This window comes from Phragmites australis, chromosome 10 (genome assembly GCF_958298935.1).
Source record: "Phragmites australis chromosome 10, lpPhrAust1.1, whole genome shotgun sequence".
Classification (NCBI taxonomy): Eukaryota; Viridiplantae; Streptophyta; class Magnoliopsida; order Poales; family Poaceae; genus Phragmites; species Phragmites australis.
In genome coordinates this window covers 29533362-29554735 of record NC_084930.1, presented here as the reverse complement: position 1 = coordinate 29554735, position 21374 = coordinate 29533362, and the positions used below count along the sequence as shown (strand labels likewise).

General features: G+C 43.4%; 2 protein-coding genes across 2 annotated transcripts; one reads left to right on the top strand and one right to left on the bottom strand.

Annotated features, from left to right (window-relative positions):
• Positions 1–2174: 2174 nt before the first annotated feature.
• On the top strand, positions 2175–5292 carry LOC133930624 (zinc finger protein ZOP1-like). The gene is made up of 5 exons (XM_062377307.1): positions 2175–2366; positions 3074–3274; positions 3527–3608; positions 4477–4572; positions 4684–5292. Exons 1-5 carry the CDS (start codon positions 2358–2360, stop codon positions 5025–5027), a joined length of 732 nt encoding a protein of 243 aa, XP_062233291.1. The 5' UTR covers positions 2175–2357; the 3' UTR covers positions 5028–5292.
• A 9555-nt stretch (positions 5293–14847) lies between these two features.
• On the bottom strand, positions 14848–16454 carry LOC133930623 (uncharacterized). The gene has a single exon (XM_062377306.1). It carries the CDS (start codon positions 16303–16305, stop codon positions 15085–15087), a length of 1221 nt encoding a protein of 406 aa, XP_062233290.1. The 5' UTR covers positions 16306–16454; the 3' UTR covers positions 14848–15084.
• Between the last annotated feature and the right edge of the window lie 4920 nt (positions 16455–21374).

The window sequence follows — 21374 nt, the reverse complement described above, 5'->3', positions numbered from 1 at the left end:
GCTGGCCTCTCCGGATCAAGATGCCCCACACGCAAGTCAGCGAGATCCAGTTATGGTTGGACCGGGCCTGCCCCGAGGCGACCAGATCCGCATGTTCCATTGGCGAGTTCCATGCTAGAGCGACGGCTGTGGAGGAGTGACATGTTTGAGGGCGGAAGCACGGACATGAGGCATGGAGGCAGCGAAGGAGCGGCTGCGAGATGGCGCGGCACGACAGCACGGAAGTCGTGGAGGCACGGCGTGACAGCTGCTGTGGTGGAGGTGCGTGGATCTATGCCGCGATGGCCTCGTAGGGGGTGCAGTGGTGATGGCACTTGCTGCGGAGTGCTCTCTATGTGGTGAGACGATGTCGAGCGGTCAGTAAGGTTGCAACGGTGGTGATAGAGTATGCGGTTGGCTCCCTGAGCTTCTTCGGGTAGGGTCCTGTGTAGTGGGTTTTGCGCGACAATGCGAGGCGTGGAGAGGTGTCGTAGGCCTTTGTGTCTCTCTCTCTGGCGTCATTGTCGTGGCTGTGCAGCTACGTGGGGTGCTCGTAGCCGTCGAGATGCTATAGGGGGATGGGAAGGATACGGGCGAGAGCCTAGCCCAATTTTTTGCTGGTGTCGGCAGCGGCAGTGGCAACACTTTCGGGCGCTGCTCTCTTCTTACTGTTTCTCTCCAGATGAAAATCCAGTCCATTTTTTGGATGGGCGATGGCGGCGTCGTCGATGTCGCTTCCTTCTTGAAGGCATCGCCTTGAGATTCGCTTTGCTTCTGGTAGCTGGGCTGTTGCAGGGCTGGGTTGTCTGACAAGGACTCTGCTCCCTTAGAGCCGCATCTTGCTTTGCAATGGACGTCTGACACAGGTGGGAGGTGTTTGTTGTGCGATTTTAGAGCTACTTCGTCGTGGGGGCGGCAAAGCATGGCAACGATATCATGCAGCAGGCTCTTTCTCGCGAGTGTCTTGGTGTTTGTTATGTGTCTAGGAGCGTTCTCATGGTTTTTGAGGCCGATCTCCGTCGTAGGAAGTCGGAACTGCTTTGTCACTTTTGTGACAAGCCTGGCAACTATAACTCCTATCGGGCTTCACCATTTGTGGGTTGTGAGTGTATAGTGTTGAGTCGCCATAGTTGGTTGTCACAACCGTTTTCTTTTGTTGTTAGGGTTTTTGGTCAATTTTTCCTTAAAAAACCATGAGCTTTGTATGATTTTTAGATCCAATTTTTTTCATAAACTGGATCAATTCCACTCTTCTAATATAATCGACTACTTTGTAGCTCTCGAAAGCTTTAGTGGCTTTCCGAAAAAAGAAGTTGGAGCTAACGCAGAATTGGTTAGCTTCTCGGGTAGAAAGGAGCTTTGGACTCTTATAGGTTGAAGCCTCAAATAAACTCAAATAGCTTTAGCCAAATAGTTTCAATGTTTTAAATTCAGACAGGTAAACTACTAATTCTCCACTCCTAAATCAACTGGTGATGCGTTACAGATCAAAAAGGAGAGAATGCCTATGCATTTCGAGTGAAAATAGCTTAGCCAGTATTGCCCACATTTTCGTAACGCTTTGTTTTATGCCTTTACCTTTTCTAGGTTTAGCTAGTATCGAGACAAAGCGGGTACCAACTCGATACTCTTTTCGTTTACAAATAATTAACAATTTTAATTTACTATTTAAAGTTTCATTATTAATTTTTTTATAAATACATGAGCAAATATTTATAAGTATATAATGTTATGAAAATACTTTTGATAGCATATGAAGTGATTCATATGTTATATCAATCAACTAAATATTTAAAAAAAATAGAGTTAGTCAAAGTATGAATAGTAAAAATCAAAGTTGTCAAGTATTTATATACGGAGGAAATAGATAGGTGAAATAAAATAAATTCTTTTACAATAAATAAAAGAACATTTTAAAGTAAGACCGAAAAGACGAAAGTGATGAGTCCCATTCAGCGTGCGGTAGCAGAAAAAACAGGCAAGTCTCCGTTAGCAAAAGTACAGGAGCCATTTCTAGTCCAACTATACATGGCATCGTTTCCACGCGTCACATGTTTTAAATGTAAATCTTAAAATGGTAGATCTAATTTAAATAGGAAATTATTCTACAGAGATCCAAATTGATGATAGGTGATGGCCATTAGACGGTGCTGCAAAGCACCATTTTTTATTCAACGAGGGGGCATCCCGTACTCAACTCGCCCTTGCGCCCGTCCGCAGAAAGAAATAACCGAACGCGCCTCGCCGCCTCCTGCTGTCCCCCACCAGCCGCGCCACTCCGCACCGAGACAGCACCCTGCTCGGCCGCTCCGGCGATCTCTCGCCCCGAAGAAGCCAAAGCTCCCCGAATCGCGCGGATCCCCTCCCTGCCCGCCGCCATGACGGAGGTACTCCCCTCCCCTCCCCTCGCCGCTTCCTTCCAAGTTCCACGCCGCGTATTGCCGCCGTGACTCGTAGGATTCGCGCTCCGGTTTGGGCGAAATCACGGTGCTTTTCGGGGATCGTTACCGATTGCCGTCGTCCCAGGAGTTCAATTTTGTGCAGGGCTGAGTGGTAGCTTTGGACCTCGCGTGGTCTTTCTGTGTGTCTCGTCTCCAAGGGATTAGGGTTAGCTCCGCGTGCTTTGCTTGTTTGGTGCTGTCTATTGCCACGGTAGAGTATGGGTTGCAGCTTCGTGAGACGGAACTTCAGAGATTAAGGCCAACTGATGTGGTTCTGTGGTGGCGCTTCACGTTCGTAGATTCTGTAGATGGAGACAGAATTAGCCAATTAGGGGCTAGTTCCTTATGTATTCGTCATTGTTTAGTTATTTGTTTTAAACGGTGACTGGATTTGTAGTGACTTTAAGTGGATGTTAGGGATGAGAGTGCCAATTCGTTATGCGGAAATTATTTTCCTGTGCTAAATATATATGAGAATATGAGCACATACAGTGTTTATCATTTAGTCAAAATAACAGGTTTATTTTGCCCTTGAAAATGTTGTCTGCAATCTGCTGCTGACTGTTATGTTGCCAAACTCTGTTGTTGCAAGCATCCAGTTGTTCAAGTTAGCTTTGATGATAATAACTTATCCTTTATCCATCTTGTTTCAGTACTGGGTGAGCCAAGGAAACAAATGGTGCGACTTCTGTAAGATTTATATAGCTAACAATCCCTTCAGCATCAGAACACATGAACTTGGTAAGCGCCACAAGGACAATGTCACTAAAAGATTGGCGACAATGCAAAAGGAGAGTGATGCAAAGGACAAGGAACAGCAGCATGCTGCCCGAGCCCTTCAGCAGATAGAAGCCGTGAGTTCTTAAATTCACTTTTTTTCTTCTGTTTTCTGATATCCGTCAGTTAAAGTCCATCTATGATGTGCATATTATATCTCTCATAAACTAGAATGCTTTTTAAACAGAAGACCTTAATGCATTGATACAACATGTAGGCTGCCCTTTTTGGCTTTTATCTTGTTCCTTTTTGCTGTGCTTTTGCGATTTGTCTTACAGTTGGTTAATGAACTATGAAGCATGTCTGACTATGATTTTTGTTCACCGCAGAAAGCTAAAAAGAGCTATCAGAAAGATTTGGAAAATAGCCAGAGGAGTGTGGCTGGAGACGCTTCTGCAGCACCTGGAGACGGTTGTGTACGGTTTACTGTTTTCTATATATCAGCAATTCAGTATATTCTTTAGTACCCGATGCAATGCATGGTTTGTATCCAGTTGTCTGCAGTTATCTTTGATTTGCATAACACAAAATAGACCCACATCTATGATCAGCATCTCCCTTATTTTCCTATCTTGAGCTTTCAGTAACTTGCTATATTAGTCTCATGTTCCTAATCCCCCCCCCCCCCCCACACACACACTGCTGCTAGTTGTTCATAACTTCATATAGTTCGACCTAGTTCACATGCAGCTCACACCACCAGACTTTCATTGGTGAACTAAGAAGTAGCCTGACAACCAACAGTAATGTCCTAGTTACTGTCAGTTTTTAAAGCCCCACTTGTTTGATATAGAGCTTACACAATTAAATCACCCATTCAAACATTTCTTTCTGCTAGCCCATAACTATATCCTTGCTTTGCTACTTTCTATTCACCTTACAAGCAAAATGTCCTTACTGGAGAAGAAGACATAAAATTCTTCTGTCAGCCTACAAATTTGTTGTTGTGCAACAAAATGTTATACAACAGCATTTCAATTAAGTAAAAGATGTTACATTTTTCATTACTGTACCTCAGTTGAAGTTTGTTCTTCTGTTCGTGTCTGGCGTGGCTTGTATATGAACTCTGGTTATCTACCAACCTTAGAAAATACGCTGGCTAGATCACTGGATACTATCTGCCAGTACAGCCAATTACTGCTGTAAACTATAATCCACATGATATGTACTATGAAGCATTTTTTACATAGACCTGATCATACTGTTGAGTACAACAAATCATTGGTCTATCTGAATGTTCTCTCTGTTTGGTAACATTTCTTTAAACTGGTTTGAGCAGGATGGGTATTCGACTCAACTTCAGGATATTATTATGACAAATCTACTGGACTTTACTACGACTCAAACTCAGGATTCTATTATTCTGATGGCATAGGTAATTTCATCAAGCAGACACACATATTTGAATTTGTAATTGGTTCAGTCCTTTCTTTCTCTGAGCTGCTATTTTTCATTTTATATTCATTTATCTGTTCTTATTGAGCAGGCAAATGGGTTACTCAAGAAGAGGCGTACAAGTCTGTGAAAACTTCAAAAACAGATGTTGGCCAATCCACAACTTCACAAACAAAAGCTCCTGCTGCAAACACTGCTGTTCCCGCTATTAAAGGAGGTCCAGCTCCAGGTCGAGTTGTCACAAAACCATTGAACCCGATGAGACCTATTAAGGGTACTCCATCTGCTGTTGCTGTTAACAAGAGGAAGAGAGAGGACAGCAAGCCCAAGGTGATCTCCAAGGAGGATGAAGCGGCCCTTAAAGCGCGGGAAGCAGCACGAAAGAGAGTGGAGGATAGAGAGAAGCCGCTGATGGGATTATACAGGTCGTACTAAGGTGTCATTTCTTCCTGGACTATACGGGCCTGCCAAATTGTACCACCTGAATTGAACTGTCCAGAGAACGAAGGGCAAGATAGGTGGCATTGGGTTTCAGAGTTCTTTGGCATTAGCAATGTGTGTCTGTACGATAACTCAGTGGTTCTTTAGCCAAGTTCTCATTCTGAAACATGTACAAGAGTAAGCTGATTACATTTTCTTTAACCCTAATGGAGTGTATCATATGCTGGAAAATGAGACATGGTGATCGTTTTCAAGATAATCAGTACTACCTCTCCTGTGCTTGAGACAGTTTTGGGCCGAGGATTTTTTGCCATGGCCATACCAAACCTTTCCTGCTAGGTAAGGTAATAGGACTGTTAAAAAAGACTCGTGAGCTATTTAAACTTGACTCGCTCGAGTTTCTAATAAGTCAATCTCAAGTCTAACTACAAGCCTGTTGAGCTCAAGTTTGAATAGCTCGTCAAAATCTTGATTAACTTCAATTGCTTTCTGTCGAGATAAAGACGTTGTCTATTTACTTTAGTTAAGTTTATTTTTTTAACCTTACTATCCAACTCAAAGTCTAATAATCTAATCTTAAATCATGTGACTACATACATATACATACACACACACACACTCAATGGTCATGAGCTACTCAACTTGATTTGCTTTAAACTCAATTTGAGCTCGACTCGAAACGCTAACAAATCTTTGGCTCGGATCGAACTTGCTTGAATTTCTATCAAACTCAAACTTGAGACGACCACCTAGCTCTAGCTTGGCTCATTGATAGCCCTACTAGGTAATAACCGACAGTGCTGTGCACATTTGGTCTGATTATGTGGTGTTCATTCAGATTCTCAGCTTCTTGTCTTAATTTACTCTGAAAAAACAAATGCCTCTAGTGTCTTACGACAATTGGACTCGTATCCTCTGCATTAGTAACTGCTACTGCAGAGAACTCACTCTCTGCATTAACTTGAATCTCAGCCCTCCTTTCCCAGATCAATGGCTCAGGTTGTTTGGATTAAAAAAAGTTGCAGCAGAGGCAGGTAACGTAGAAAAGAGCGGCAACTGAGCTCTTTTTTTTTTGGCGCCAACTGCTCCCAGCTGCTTTTCTGGCACCAACTGGTCCCAACTCCTCGTTCCCTTCCTTTCCTACTCATTCTCTTCCTTCCTTTCCTTCTCAGGTCCCAGCTTTGCTCTCATGCTTTCTCATCCTGTGAAGAAAGTAAACACAAGTAAATTCATAAAAAAAAGAAAAAAAATTCATGTTCCTCCACAAGACCATTTTGCTTTATTGATCTTAAATTTCGTTTGGCAATCAAAATTGAATTTCCTCATTTATGGTTTCATCTTCATCTTCTGTATGATGGAGAATTCACCACAGTCACCACCTTGGATACCAAGGATAGGCAAGAAATTTAAAGATGTTGATGAGGCTTGAGATTTCTGGACTGCCTATGGAGGTATGATAGGTTTTGAAGTAAGGAAGCAATATAACAACAAAAGCTCAGTAGATGGCGTATGTACTTCCAGTAGATATGTATGCTCTAAGGCTGGTCAGAGGGGGAAAGATAAAAGGGATCATCTAACAAAGAATCCTCGGGCTGAAACTAGAACTGGTTGCAAGGTTCGAATGGGAATAACACTGAATCGTGAAGAAGAAAACTATGAGTTATATGATTTGGTGGTTGAGCATAACCACATCCTTCAGCTGCCACAAACATGACATCTAATGACATCACAACGGAAAATTTCTAATATCCAAGCTTTTCAAATTGACATGGCAGATGCTTCCGAAATCCGACCTAAAGATGCTCATGAATTAGCTAGTAGACAAGCTGGTGGCTCAAGTAACCTTAGTTACACATGCCTAGATCACAAGAATTACTTGAGGACAAAGCGACAAAAGGATTTGGTGTATGGTGAAGTGGGAAGTATCCTGAGGTATTTTCAAGACATATGTGCAGAGAATCCCTCATTTCAGTGTGCTGTGCAGCTAGATTGTGAGGAGAAAATAATCAACATTTTTTGGGCAGATGCTAAAATGCTTATTGACTATGCTCAATTTGGTGATGTCATTACTTTTGATACCACATTTGGAACAAATAGAGAAATTAGACCACTTGGTGTGTTTATTGGATTTAACCATTTCAAAGAAACCATAGTATTTGGGGCTGCTCTAATGTATGATGAGACATTTGAATCTTTCAAATGGCTTTTTGAAACTTTTTTGAAAGCACATAGTGAAAAGCATCCAAGAACCATATATACAGATCAAGATATGGCAATGAAGAAGGCAATATTTGCAGTCTTTCCTGAAACTTGGCATGGTTTGTGTACTTTTCACATTATGCAAAATGCCGTCAAGCACCTAGCTCGTCTCAAGAGCGACAATGACTCAAACATCCTAGCTGATTTCAGTGCTTGTGTGTATGAATATGATGATGAGACAATATTTGAAGAAGCTTTCAGTGCCTTGAGAAGTAAAGTCCAAAATGATGCTTGGTTGGGTGGTATATATCAACAAAAGGAGAAATGGGCTGCATGCTACATGAAAAATGTGTTCACACTAGGAATGCGAAGTACACAATTAAGTGAGAGCTTAAACAATGACATGAAGAACTATCTGAAATGTGATCTAGACATTGCTCGATTTTTCACACATTTTGAAAGGGCGGTTGCAAGCAAGCGAGCCAAAGAGTTGGATTCAGAATATAATGCAAGGAAAAAGCTACCAGCTTCTCACTCGCAAGTTCCTTACAATTGCTTCTCGAGCAGCTAACTTTGAAGAATGCTATTCAATGGTTGATGTTGTACTTAACACCCTCTATAAACAAGTTGAAGACAAGATTAATGACTCTCCAATAATTTTCACTAACCAATCTGACGGACAACAACCATTTAGACTACCTGAAAATTTATCTCATGTCACTGGCTTGAAGAAAAGGGAGGTTCGAAAGAGGACATCAAAGCGGAAGGAAAGCTGGGTCGACAAGTTGCATAAGAAAAAGAGACGAAGTGTTATAAGAAGTATAAAACAACCGGGAGTTAATGTCAGTCAGGTGTCCAATCATCAAGAACAAGAAGAGAAATTCACAAACAGTAATCAAGTCTTTGAGGAATTTGGATCTTTCACTACCTTCACCTAGCTGCTAATGGTAAACCTATTCTCAACATACGCTTGACAAAATTAAGCATGTTTATTTGTTCTTCTCATCCCTGTTTTAATTCATATTGCAGGATGGCTCTAATACTGTAAATATTTTAGCAGGACCATGCCATTTTGGTGGAGGCCATTGATATGTTAGGATCAAATTCAGTGCTGCTTTTGCAATCGAAGTTTGCAGTCATGTGGCCTATATATTCAGTGCTACTGCACCATGAAAACATTGTGCTATCGAATCAATCTAAGATAAATTTCATCATCATCTCAATCTTATTACATAGTTATTTTTGTTACATAGCAGTATTAATAACGCTTACCTGTAAGAATCAATGATGAACGCAAGCCGGCCAGCCAATGTTCCTGCCAAGCAAACTATTACCTTATACATTAGCAGGCAAAAGCATAGCATTGAAGCACCAGTGCTGGTCTGAAGAAATTACCTCTCGGAGATTTGGATCGGTTGAAAAATCATCACACCTTGCTCCTATTGGTACAGCAGCAACAGAAAAGGAGTCATTGATATTCGATAGGTACGTCACATTTGATAATACAAAAGGGCTTCCAGTATGATCATTGTGCCAGGACACAAGCGATACATCGCCGGAATCCCATCCCATCACCTCGGCGTTGGTCGGGAGCTTGATTTGAGTAGCGAGAAGAGGTGGGGTTAGTGCACTTACGGGGTTAGGGCCGGGGTGCGGCAGCGGAGGGCAACGGAAGGAGAGGAGGAAGCGCTTGGCGGAGTCGGCGATGTGCGTGGCGCGGTCCATCGCGCACGCCCAAGCCATCCTCATCCTCTCTGTCGAATCTCGATGATTCCTCCGCGCAGCACAACAGAGAGAGAGACTGCTTGGAGGAACTCGTATCCTCTGCATTCTTTTTTTAATCCAAACAACCTGAGTCATTGATCTGGGAAAAGAGGGCTGAGATTCAAATTAATGCAGAGAGTGAGTTCTCTGCGGTAGCAATTACTAATACAGAGGGTACTAGTCCACGACAATTAGTTGTGCAGCCGACCTGTTGTAGTTGTAGCCTCGTCGAGGATTCTACAGCAAGTGCGAACTCGGCTTCGCCCGTCGCCGTCGCAGGTTTACGTTCGACGGGTCTAATCAGTAGTTCCACGGTTCCACCCACCTCACATTGCAACACTGACCGCGGGGAAAGAGCCGAGCTGTCGCGCTCTCAGCCTGCGCGGCCGGCGAAAACGCAGCGACTCTGCCACGAAAGTCAACCAGCTCCGGCCAAGCGGCCACGTGCATGTCGTCGTGGGCGGGCCCCCCGTCCAGCCGTCTGGTCGGCAAGGCTGAAGCAGTCGAACGCAGCCCCGGGCGGGAATTGGAGTTGCTGAAGTGAAGTCACCGAGGAATACCATAAACATTACTTTTGTGAGGTGAACTACAGTGATTTGCAGTAAAAACCGTGGCACGAACACTGACCATAGGAGCACGTGTGCAAATTTTACTGTAGACATACTGTGCCACTAAAAATCTGATCATCAATTTTCAATCCAACGGCTCACAATAACACTAAAGTCGCGGTACTATTCTTTTATAACTTTGCTTAGAAAAGTCAGATGATTCGTTTCCGCCGGCGACAGTTGAACGAAACTGAGCAATCGAGCCCAGCACGTCCGACGGCGCGAGCAGAGCATGCCACCGGTCACCCACCCAGGGTCCCTCGCTGCTACGGCGGTGCCGCACGCAGGTCGTACACTCCAAACCGGCGGATGAGCAGGCCCCGGGTGTCCAGCACGCCGGGCCCGTGCGTTTCACGGTGGAAATCGTGTATCCGTGCGGTGCCGCGTCACCGAGCGAGAAGCGTGCGTCCATGACGCGAGGGGTGGCTTTGCTCATCTTGTGATCTTGGGAAGATGCTTCGCACGTTCGATGGCTCGCAAGGGTCGCGCGGCGCACGTACGCCGGCGCTTTATTTTTTGTGGTGACAGAAGCAAGGGAATTCCTGCTGTCCCCGTGGATCGTATGGGCCTGTCACGTCGTGTTTGACCGGGAAAGGAGGCCGCAGTGCGGCACCGAATGGACCAGTCTGGTCAAAATAAGCACGCGCGGGCTGGGACCGTAGAACGGCAACTACCACCATGGTAGGCCTCACGGGAAGAATAAACGAGAGGGATGATATCATGACAATGGTTGGAGTTTTTCCTTTAAATAATGTCATTGGCTATGGCGCTCACTTTTTAAATAAATTGAGCTCTGGCATTCACCTTACAAGTAGGTGGGCTCCCATGAGGATTTAAAATAATAATAATATTAAATAATGAAAAATTGTAAAGATAATATCCGTTTTTGAAAAATTACAGAAGTTGTATCCAGTCGGCAAGCGAAATGCCGACAGTTACCTATCAGCAGGCGAGATGCGGATATACCCCTTGTCGGCATATGCCTTATCGACTGTAAATCTTGTTAGTATAGTCTCTTGCCGATAAGACTTGTCGGTAAGGGGATGTCAATAGGACACCTTACCGGTGACGACGGGAATCCTGTCGATGGCTCATACGCCAACTGGACTCCTATTGGCGAGCCACATGCTGACATGGCACAGAATTTCTGTTTTCACAAAAAATAATTATTTTATGGGATAATTTTTTTCAAGAGTAAAATGATTGTTGTATGTATGGACAAATGAAGAGTGACGCGCAAATAGCATAAACATAGTACAGAGTAAAAGTTCTAAATAGTCTATCAACCGTAGCAATACAAATAATATAAACACAATACGAACTACAAGTTCTAAACAGAATCTTCCGTAGCGATACAAATAACATAAAAATAGTACATCAAAGGGCACGTCTTCCTATGGCCCTATTGTTGGACCATCCTCTACCATAGTGAAAGATCTAGTCCGTTGGATACATCCAAGGGTCTAGTGGTTGTATAGGGCGATGCATAGCCGTCGAGGTGAATGCATTATCCTGTATAGACTGGGGGGCTTTAGGCATTTGAGAGAAACCCTAGACGATGGTAGGCTCCGCAAACCAGTCATCTGGATTATGGCCGTACGTCCCCAATGAAGGAGAAGCAACAAACACGAAGGCCCCAGACTACCACTATGAACCTATCATTATAAACAATTTTTGTAATAGATGTAAACACAAATAGAAGCAAACAAATTGTGTTAAAACGAAATAACGTACCTGGTAAAGGTCTCATCCACCCTGGTGTGGACATGAAAGTGAGATTAGGCTGTGGCACCTGGGAGGACGTGCCCTCCTACCCTGCGAGGGGATCATCATAGTATGTGGTGGTGGAGACCTCCTCCTAGACATATCAACCACATCCTCATGTCTAGGATGGCAAGGTCCAAACTGACTCATAGCATCATGACAGCGCCATGCAAGGTGATGTAGACCGCTAATAAGCTCTAGCCGGTCTACTCTCGGTGGATCCCGATTCACCCAGTCTATGAGGGCAAGGAGGTCGTCTCCCACTTCCTCGCAGATGTCTGTTTGTAGCCATGTTATATTTCACAGTTATGGAATAATTTGCAAATGATGAATAGATGTAAGGTGTACCAACCAGCTCATTATATGCGGCAGGAGGGCATATGGCGAACGTGTCGTTGACACTGGCCTGGTGAGAAAGCTCACTTTGCTGCTTCGAGAAGCACCTCCGCCGACTGTCCCCATGAAACCAACGGAGGTAGGCCCGAGCACGTGGAGTGGTTGTAAGGGTTTGCAGGCTCGAAGGTGTCTGTTGTACACCCACGATTGCAGCTGCATGACGAACACAACGTCTTGACCAAGACCGCACCCCTTCCTTGAAAGCCTGAAAATAGAAATATTGTTTAGCCATATTTAAATAAATGAATACTAATTATACAAATTACATATGAACGGATTATGGCATACGATGTCCCCTCGGTAGAGGGAACTCCCGGGAGATCCTGAACTGCCGGAGAACACGGTTGGGATTGTAAGGCTCAACGTGGATGTCGAAGATGAGGTTTATCCGTATCAACCAGAAGGCATTGTCTCTGTTACACTGCAAGCTGAGACCAAACTGGACACGAGCCCCGACATCGGGGATAGTGCACTCGGTCTGGTGGCAGTCCCAAAGCTATCGGATTTTTAGGTTGTTAGGCTATTAAGACAATCTACATAGTGCAACCTACTCTCTCCGTTAAAAAAATATAAGTTATATTTTATTTCAAAAAATCAAAATTTATAAGTTTTAACTGAAAATTAGTCAAATTATATATATATATATATATATATATATATTTAGTATACAATATTTGTTTCAATAGGTTTGTATTTTAAAGTATTTTTGATGTGATATTAATTTATAACAATTGACAACGTACTATAAAAGAAATTAACTATCAAAGTTTAATTTTAATGATTTTTTAAAACAAAATATATCTTATTTTCTTCAACGGAGGGAATAACTTACAGCTTGGACGTGTCACGGTTGACTAGGTGGGACCACCATTGATGCTGTGCTATTTTGGACTATGGTCTTTGGACGGCCGAGCCCTGCGCTTGTGCTACCTACTATTGCCTGCAGGTATTCATCTCTGTCGTTCATCTTGAATTTATGTCGAACACTTTTGGCCTGTTTGAGCCAATTTTAGGATACCACTAACGACAACATGAGCAGTACGAAAGTGCGAGTATAAGCTCGAATAGAAGAAAATCCGGAGAAGGTAGAGATAGGTTATATATCTAGTTTTTGGACCTACGCAAACGTGCTCGCACTAACCATGGCTACAACCTACAACGTACAAAAACACAAAATTAGAGTTGGTTTGGTTAGAGAATAAGGTTGGATATAACGATTTATTTTTCTTGTTTGATAATATGGATATGATGATCTAATTTTTTTTTTTGGTTGAACGGATAGAATTTGAATAGGATTAACTAAAATTTTGTAGAACTTGTTAGTCATATTTTTAGTTTTTCATCAAAATATAATTATACGAGATCTTGTTTTGTTAATTCGATTGCAATAAATATAATGGCACAATCGAATCGCAAATTATATAAACGGTTTAAGAGATAATATCATTTAAAACATGCTGACAATAAAGTGTATTTACTCTAACAATCAAAATATACCACATTAATAAAAATAAATTACTATATCGTCAGTGACAATCATTAGCTGCCTAGGCTCCAAGAAAATATATTTGTCATGTACTGCTACCATCGCGCGGCATCTGAAATTCTGATTCGAATAAGAATATGATATTATTTTAGACCCAGGAGCTAATTTGTTTGCTGCTACCGAACCTGGAACTATAGTAGCCAATCTGAGCCATCAGGAGCATAGTTTTGGAGCCTCCACCAGTGGAGTTTGGCAAGAAATAACCCAAGACATATTACTGCGATGAAACATTAGCTTTTTACAGGATATGTTATGGATTTGATATTGATGGTTCAGAGGGCACTAAAGTAGTGGATTTTTAGCATGTACACTAAACTTTTGGCATCACATTTATACAACTTTCGAAACAGTAGGGGAGGCTACTGGCCACAAACCCACATGGTTCAACACTAAGCTCTGCCACTAATTACCAATAGATATCAGTCGTTTTCTTTGGTCAGAGGAAACGAATTTCAGTGGGAGTACCTTTAAAAGCAATGGAAATGAAGAAAAGAGCGCACGATTCTGATTCTCTCGAACGGAATCGAGCATCAATGATGGAACTAGTAAAGTGTGCAAAACTTCATCTTTTTAAACTGGACAGCAGTATTCACTAAATAAGAAGGTCACTATAGAATCCATTTGTAGGAGTAGGACGCTTTACCTGAGTAGGTGTCATTCGCCTATTCTAGTGCAAAATGATGAATAATCAAAAACAGAGAAATGTTGACAAGTGAGTAGATACAGTTACACTAAGAAAACTCAATTCTACCAAGTTGTTCGTCTGCATAAATTGGCTTTGTAAGTAATTTATCTGAGTATTTGACAGTATCAGTATGTGCAATATAAAACTACTAAAAATTCAATGCAAAGGAAAAACAAACATCAACAGGGACAATATGTAGGTAATTATCTACGTAGGCAGAGGGGGAAAAGAATGACACACACAAAAGAGAAAAGACATGGAAAGAGCAAAACCATATTGCTCCATCTGATCATAAATACATATCGTTTAAAAAAATATTTGATTAAACTTTAAAACTTTAACTAACATAGTTTTTAAAATATTTAGTTTGAAAACTTTAAAATCATATGTGTAGATGTCTTAACAAATGCTTTCATAATAACACAAATTCAATAGAGTTTATAAATATATTCTAATAGAAAATAGTGATCAAAACTAGACATTTGAGATCATATCTTATCCAAAATAAAATATATTATAATCCGAGGGAGTAATTCATGTTCTTAGAACCTACTTACATGCCATTGCCTCACCTTGTCCATAGCCTCCATTACCTACACACAGAAAGTTCCATACCAATAAGACAGCATGTATTGTTTTTGCTACAGGCGAGAAACCCAAGTTTTCCCCGTGATGAAAGAAACATCTATGCAGCACAGCTACTTCAGTTTTATATGCAATCTGCATGTTTGCATGCTACAGTCTGAGTCTGATAATTGAATCATTTGTGTGAAGGCAGAATCTTACTTTAGGACGAGTTTTAAGAAAAAGCTTGGCCATGACAATGATCAAGGGCACATTACCCCGTAGGAATGAACAATCTGTCATCGTCATATAATCTCTTCTATACCCAAATAGTAGTACATGATTATAGTACTGTCAAGCTCCAAAAAGAGAGAGACCAACACCAAGAACAGAAATGGCGCCAAATTGTACTTGTACATGGTTTCACAAAGCTTTGCCAAAAAAAAAAAAAAACACACACACACACACACACACGTTGTATGAACAACAACCGGGCAAATCAATACGGTTAACGCCACAAATTCTTCACCCTTTGGCCCCCGGCGCTGCCATGCCGCGGCCGTAGTGCCACGAGTACGAGCCGAGCCCTTTGGCCAGACGCTGCAGCGGGCTCAGCCGGGCGCACCCGGCGACGCCCTCCGCCGCGGCGGCAGCGCTTCTGTTGCCCTGCTCCTTGGCCTTGCCCATGTCGTCGCCTTTGTCGTTGGCCTTGGCAGTCGTCGTAGGCTGCGCGCTCGCCTTCTTGACTGGCACGTCAAGTTGTTGCACCGGCTTGAAGATCGGATCCTTGTTGACACGGCCGCCTTCGGACGAGCTCCGGAACAGGAGGAGGTCGCTGAGCCGCCACCTTCTCCACCCGGCGCTCCTCGAGGCGGGACGGGTGGTGGGTTTCTTGGGCAGCGAGCCTGAGGAGACGTCGCCGGCTGCTTCCTTGCCACCGAGCGGGGAGGGCACCTTGGTCGCCTCCACCAGCGCGGCGGTGAACGGGTCGAAGTCCACGCTGGAGCCGACCCTGCTCCGTCGCTGCGGCGACCACATGCCGGCTCTCGTTATCGGCGACCGCGGCGATGACCCGACGCTCCCGCCGTCGAGCAGCCCTGGCGGCGGCTTCAGCGGACGGATCCTGCCCTTGTCAACGGGCTCGTCGGCTGTCCTGAGCAGCGGCTTCAAAGGCCGGATTTTGCCCTGCTCGAAGAGCTCATCGGCCGTCGTCAGCGTCCCCGCCGGCGCGGACTTGTCGACGAACGTGCCGAACTCAAAGTCTGTGTCCCACGCCACCCCGTTCGCGGCGCCGCCGCCACCGAGCCCCCTCTTGGGCGTACCGGGCCTCTCCTCCCAGTCGAACGGCACGGCCGAGGCGAATGACGCGCGCGGCTGGAACTCATCCACATCGCCTTCCTGCTCCTGCTCACCGTCACGGCCGTTCCCCTCGGCGAAGTGCGCGTATATCGCGGCGGTGCGCCTGGGGCTGGCTGGCGCGCTGGTGAAGTGATGGAAGAGGTCGAACGGGTTGGCGCCGGTGAGGTGCGGGGTGGACGGCGGCAGGACGTCAAACGGGTTCGGCGATGGCGGCGCCGTCAAGAACGCGCTGCCTGCCGCTCCCTCAGCGGGGCCACCGAACGGGCTCGTGCCCAGGCGACCGTGCGGGCTGGACGGCGCCGTGGCGTACGGGCTCGTGGCGGCGCTGTCGAGCCGGAAGTCCTTCGACGGCGGGGGCGGCGAGGCGGGAGACATCCTCAGCTCCATTTCGCTGGTCCTGGGTTGGCTTCTTGGACTTGGACAGTCTGTGGTGGTGACACGGGTTTAAGAGCTGTGGAGGATGGAGATGGAGGGAAGCCAAGGAAACAGGGAGGAAGCAGGGGAAGATTGCAGAGGAGGTGAATACGTACTGAATATAAACGGATGTAAAATAAAAATATGATTAACCTCTACTCTATATAAAATACGAGTTAATTTTGTGTCATATTTTTCTCTACTCTTTTGCTGTCTAATATTAACCATTTTTGTCATCCACCTTTTTCCTCTAGCATTCTCGCATCGTTACTGGTATATATATAGAATATATTTTACAAATAAAAATAAATAAATAAATTAGAATAAAAATTAATGAATGATTTTTTTTTATCCCATGTAAAATCAAATTATATTATCATTCCTCATGTCTTCGTTCGGAGACGCTCTCGTAGCATATCTACATCTACATACCTTAACTTTGTGCTTAATATTACCATACATAATATTTATATTTCCATCATAACGCAAAGACACTTAGCTGTAGGAAATATTATATTTGAGTATTCCGGTGAAGCCTCATTTCAAACACGAAACGAAATGCGAAAATTCTCGATATTGTTGGAAATATAGTGACATACTATTTCATGTGAAATTCTTAGGTACCAAACATGATCTGAAAATTTCATTGTTTCTCGATATTATTATATTAACCATATGAGATATGAAAATCGCCTCACTGAGAAGGCTCTGTATTGACTTCACAGGTTTGGTCTTCTGTATTTTGCACGCAAATTTGTCTACTGAAAGTAGAGATGAAGGCAAGTTTAGACCAAATTACGCGTGTTTTCTGTGCTTGTCAGGTCATATAAAGCTCGGTGACAGTGCTAAGCTCTTGAGAGCTATAAACAGTGCTATGTGTAACGTGATTTGATGGAGTACTATATGTCTTTTCCAAAAGCCTTCGCTAATGACGACCCGGATTAGAGATAAAGTTGGATCCGCAAGCAAACCGATGGCCGCTTTCTCGTCAAAGAAAACTCGTCTCTGTACAACACAGAAAGCTTCTGATTTGGTGCGCTAATGCAGACCGGTACTGAGATTTTGGTGATGCAAAGCGAAACTAAAAACGATATCTATTAAATTATAACATAAAAAATTAATATATAAATTATAAAGATAATATTTGATGTATTAAAAAATATTTATAGTAAAAATTAGTTGTTCATCAATATTTAGCAGATTAATTAAATATGTTCGCATGACTACTTACATTGTTACCATTCTTATTGGTGTCAATATTATCTTTTAAGAGGTCTGTTCTTCTAAATTCCCATTAATTTGTACCTCCACTACACAGATCACTAACTCATTCGGGTTCTTTAGAACTATCCGTATTGCTTTAAAATTTTTGCCAATAATTCCCTTATATGATTCTAACAACTCATCTACTTGTTTATTTTTTTTTTCAGATGCATACTATCTAGAAAATATAATATCAAGAACGTGTTGAAAATTTTAAAAAATACAGTAACGGTTGAAAACTAGTGCAAAGCAATAAAACACCTAACCAACTTAAATTTTTTTTACCAATTATCATGTGAAACTCACAATAATCTGTATTTCTAAACCGTCAATTGATATCTTATTGCAAACAATCAGTGGCAGATCAATCAGCGTCTCAAACCTCCAACGCTCCAACGCAGATTCTAGGGAAACCAAAGATGGAGTTTTTATGCATACCTCGTTCACCTTGTACCGTTCGCGAGTAACCTCCGATAGCGAGTTCTCAGGCCAAAGCATCTGCGCCACAAGAGAAGATCAGAAGAGGGAGCACGAACTGGATTGTTAGTGATTAAACAACTAAGAAGAAGATTTGCAATCGCGGTTAAGAAATCAAAAGTCCAGAACTGTTTCAACTCCGTTTCCTGTCCTCGGAGTTCCACCATCTCTAGGAGACAGGAGTCGAGGTTCTTGTGTACGGTGTCCCAAGCCCGTAATGAAATCATCAGTGCAATCTTGGCAAGATCATCCGCAATACAAATCCAAAGCTCATGCACTGATACACAATCTAACAAAACTGTTTCTTTTAAGCCAGCCAAATGCCAAATGCATACACTGCTGCACGATATGGGAGGACCCTCTTGGGTTTTGGGGGATAGGTGGTCGCCCCGCTTGCCCTCTAGGATCGGTCTACGCTAATGACATCTTGTTGGGGTGGATTTGGAGGTGCTGAGCTTAGGGTATATTTGGTAGAGCTCTTTATGATTCAAATTCTCTACGGGAAGTGATTCTCTAAAGAAAGTGATTCTGTGGTTGAAAGTGATTCTCTGTTGATTCTATAAATAAAATATATGGAGAAAGTGATTCTCTGTGGGAAGTGAATCAGGGGAAGCTGTTTTTTTTCAGTTTCTTAACTTTTAATTCATTTCAGAGAATCACTCCCATGAATTCCACTCATAAAATTAAAAGTTGAAAGCTGTTGTTTAGCAGAACCCCCTGATTCCAGTAGAAAAGTTGCTCTAGAAACTCTGCTAAACAGATCCTTAATAGCCAATGGAGCCAAACAGATCCACTCAACATTTTTTTTATCAGGAGAGGAAGGAGAAAAGAAGAGAAGAAAAAAAAGAGGAAAAGAAAAAAAAGAGAGAGGGAGGTGGATAAGCCTCGCTAACTGGCTGTCCGTATCTGCCACAGACGTCATGTATGTTCAATTTAACACTGTTTAGTAGGATTAGCTTGAACTAATATTCCAGTGTAATATTGTTAAGGACCGGTTTTTAACACAGTGATCCTCTGCTCGTTTTGCAAAAAAATTAACACAATGATCTAATATGATAAGAATTTCATATGAAACAATTCAAACCTAATTTAGAATACGAGAATTTTTCTTGATTCATACGAAATTAAATTGCACTTTTGAGAAATCTATGGAATTAAATTGTTTCTTATGGAGTTCTTGTAGAACCAGAAAATTCAAGTGTCAAGTCGCATCTTTTGGGGTACAGGTGAAGGCCTTGTTCCGTTGAAACGGTAAGAGCAGAAGTCAACTTCGTGGCTACGTCAAGCAAATACATTTTGACCAAATGAAATCCCCGATTTCCTTTTCGAAGTTCACAAAAATCTCGCATGCTTCACTGTCATATCCCCATTTAGTCTTTTTCTTCCTTGAGAGTACAAGACTCTCCCCTGAATGAATTCGACTAATTTCATGTGCTTATACATAGTATTTTTAATTTGATAGAACAAGAACTTATTAAAAGTTTGCAGCCTGTTCAGGCAGAAGATCCACAGCAAAATATTGATGTCAATCGTGTACTGATCAACATGATCTGGGAATGAAATGATACACGGATAAGTTGACCAATTAATAAACTACGGTTGAATATTTGGATAATAGAATGTTCAAATGCACAGCCAGTGTCTCGCAAATTTAAGCCACCAGGCTACAGTGTCATGCAACTAAGACTGAAGACTAAATCAATAGAATTTTCCTGAATTTTGCCTACGTAATAATAACGGGGGACCAAGACTAACTAGCCCTTTTTACAGGTGTCCCCTGATTCCGACTACCTTTCATGTTAATTTCCAGTTCATCGAAAAGTCAGTAAAGTTTCAAAATTCAAGTGCCGCGGCATTAATGCGCCGGCATGTCTGCACTGCACCTGCCTTGCTCGCCTGCCCGTCGGAGCCGGCCAAACATGTGGCCCAACTGAAGCTATCCATCGGATCGCAGCACAGGCACAGCATCTGTCCTGCCTGCTGCCTCAAGTACGAAGCGTTACCGCGTCCGTTCAGAGCTGAGCTGCGGTTCTTAGCCTTGACGTACGTATAGCTGTCCTTTTCGTTTGTGCCCGTGCGGCCTTGCTTCTGCAGTAAAAAGTCTATTTTGACGGTAAAAATATAAAATTAGATAATATATATAAACGTATTTACCGAAATAGATAATATGTAATTGTATTTACTAATTTAATATTTGTATTCGGTATATCGTATACTAAAAATCATATTCGATACACGGTGTGCTGAATACGGTATTGTAGCCCGTAGTTGGCATACCGTGTGCCAAATACAATCTATATTTGACACACAGTGTGCCGAATACGAGCTACAATGCTATATTCGACACACCGTGTGCCGAAAATACCTTTTCCTGTGCGGTCATGTCGCAGTTCATATTTCGGCAGAAAAGACATATTCAACACACCGTATGCCGAATACGACACTGTAGCTCATATTCGACACACGGTGTGTCAAATATGGCTTTTTCGGTATACAGTATACCGAAAATCTATTTTCGGCACACGGTGTACCGAATACGGATGCTAAATTAGTAAACGACTACATGTTGTCTATTTCGGCAAATACGCTCATATATGTTATCTAATTTTGGATTTTTGCCTGTTTTGACTGGAAAGATGCTCCCTATACTATCGGTGACACAGGAACCGGGGGTCCCCGAGTCCCGAGGCCAGAACAGTAGAATGCCACGTGGCGCCCTCCCGCGGGGGTTATCTCACTGAGGTACGAGAAGACCAAGTTCTGGGAGAGGGTGCTCGGAGCCATGAACAGTGGTCCCCGAGTACCCGAGTTCCCCAATGGCCCGAGAAGATCAAGTACCGGGAAGAGGATGCTTGGGGCCATTAACAATGGCCCCCCGAGCACTCAAATCCCCCGACGACAAGAAAAGCCAAGTACCGGGAAGAGGGTGCTCGGGGTTGCGAACAGTGGCCCCCGAGCACCTGAGTTCCCCGAGGACCCAAGGGAAGTCAGTTCCGGGAGAGAGTGCTCGGGGCCATGAACAGTGGCCTCCGAGCACTCGGTTCCCCGAGGACCCGAACAGTCAGTTCTGTGAGAGAGTGCTCGGGGCCGTGAACAGTGGTCCCCGAGCACTCGGTTCCTCGAGGACCAAGAAATGGCATATTCGGGAGAGAGTGCTCGGGGCGGTGAACAGTGGCCCCCGAGCACTCGGTTCCCCGAGGGCCTGAGAAGTCATTCGCCGGTGGCCCCCATAGAGGCCTAGCGGTGAGGTGTCAGCTGGTGAGAGGCCCGATGCTGCATTTAAGAGGGCGCGTGACCTGTCA

Bases quoted from the DNA above. Each gene is read 5' to 3' on its own strand.
- LOC133930623 (XM_062377306.1), bottom strand. From the start codon at position 16,305: ATGGAGCTGAGGATGTCTCCCGCCTCGCCGCCCCCGCCGTCGAAGGAC.
- LOC133930624 (XM_062377307.1), top strand. The intron at 3,609-4,476 runs GTTGTGTACGGT...TGGTTTGAGCAG, and splicing joins TTCTGCAGCACCTGGAGACG to GATGGGTATTCGACTCAACT. The intron at 4,573-4,683 runs GTAATTTCATCA...CTTATTGAGCAG, and splicing joins CTATTATTCTGATGGCATAG to GCAAATGGGTTACTCAAGAA.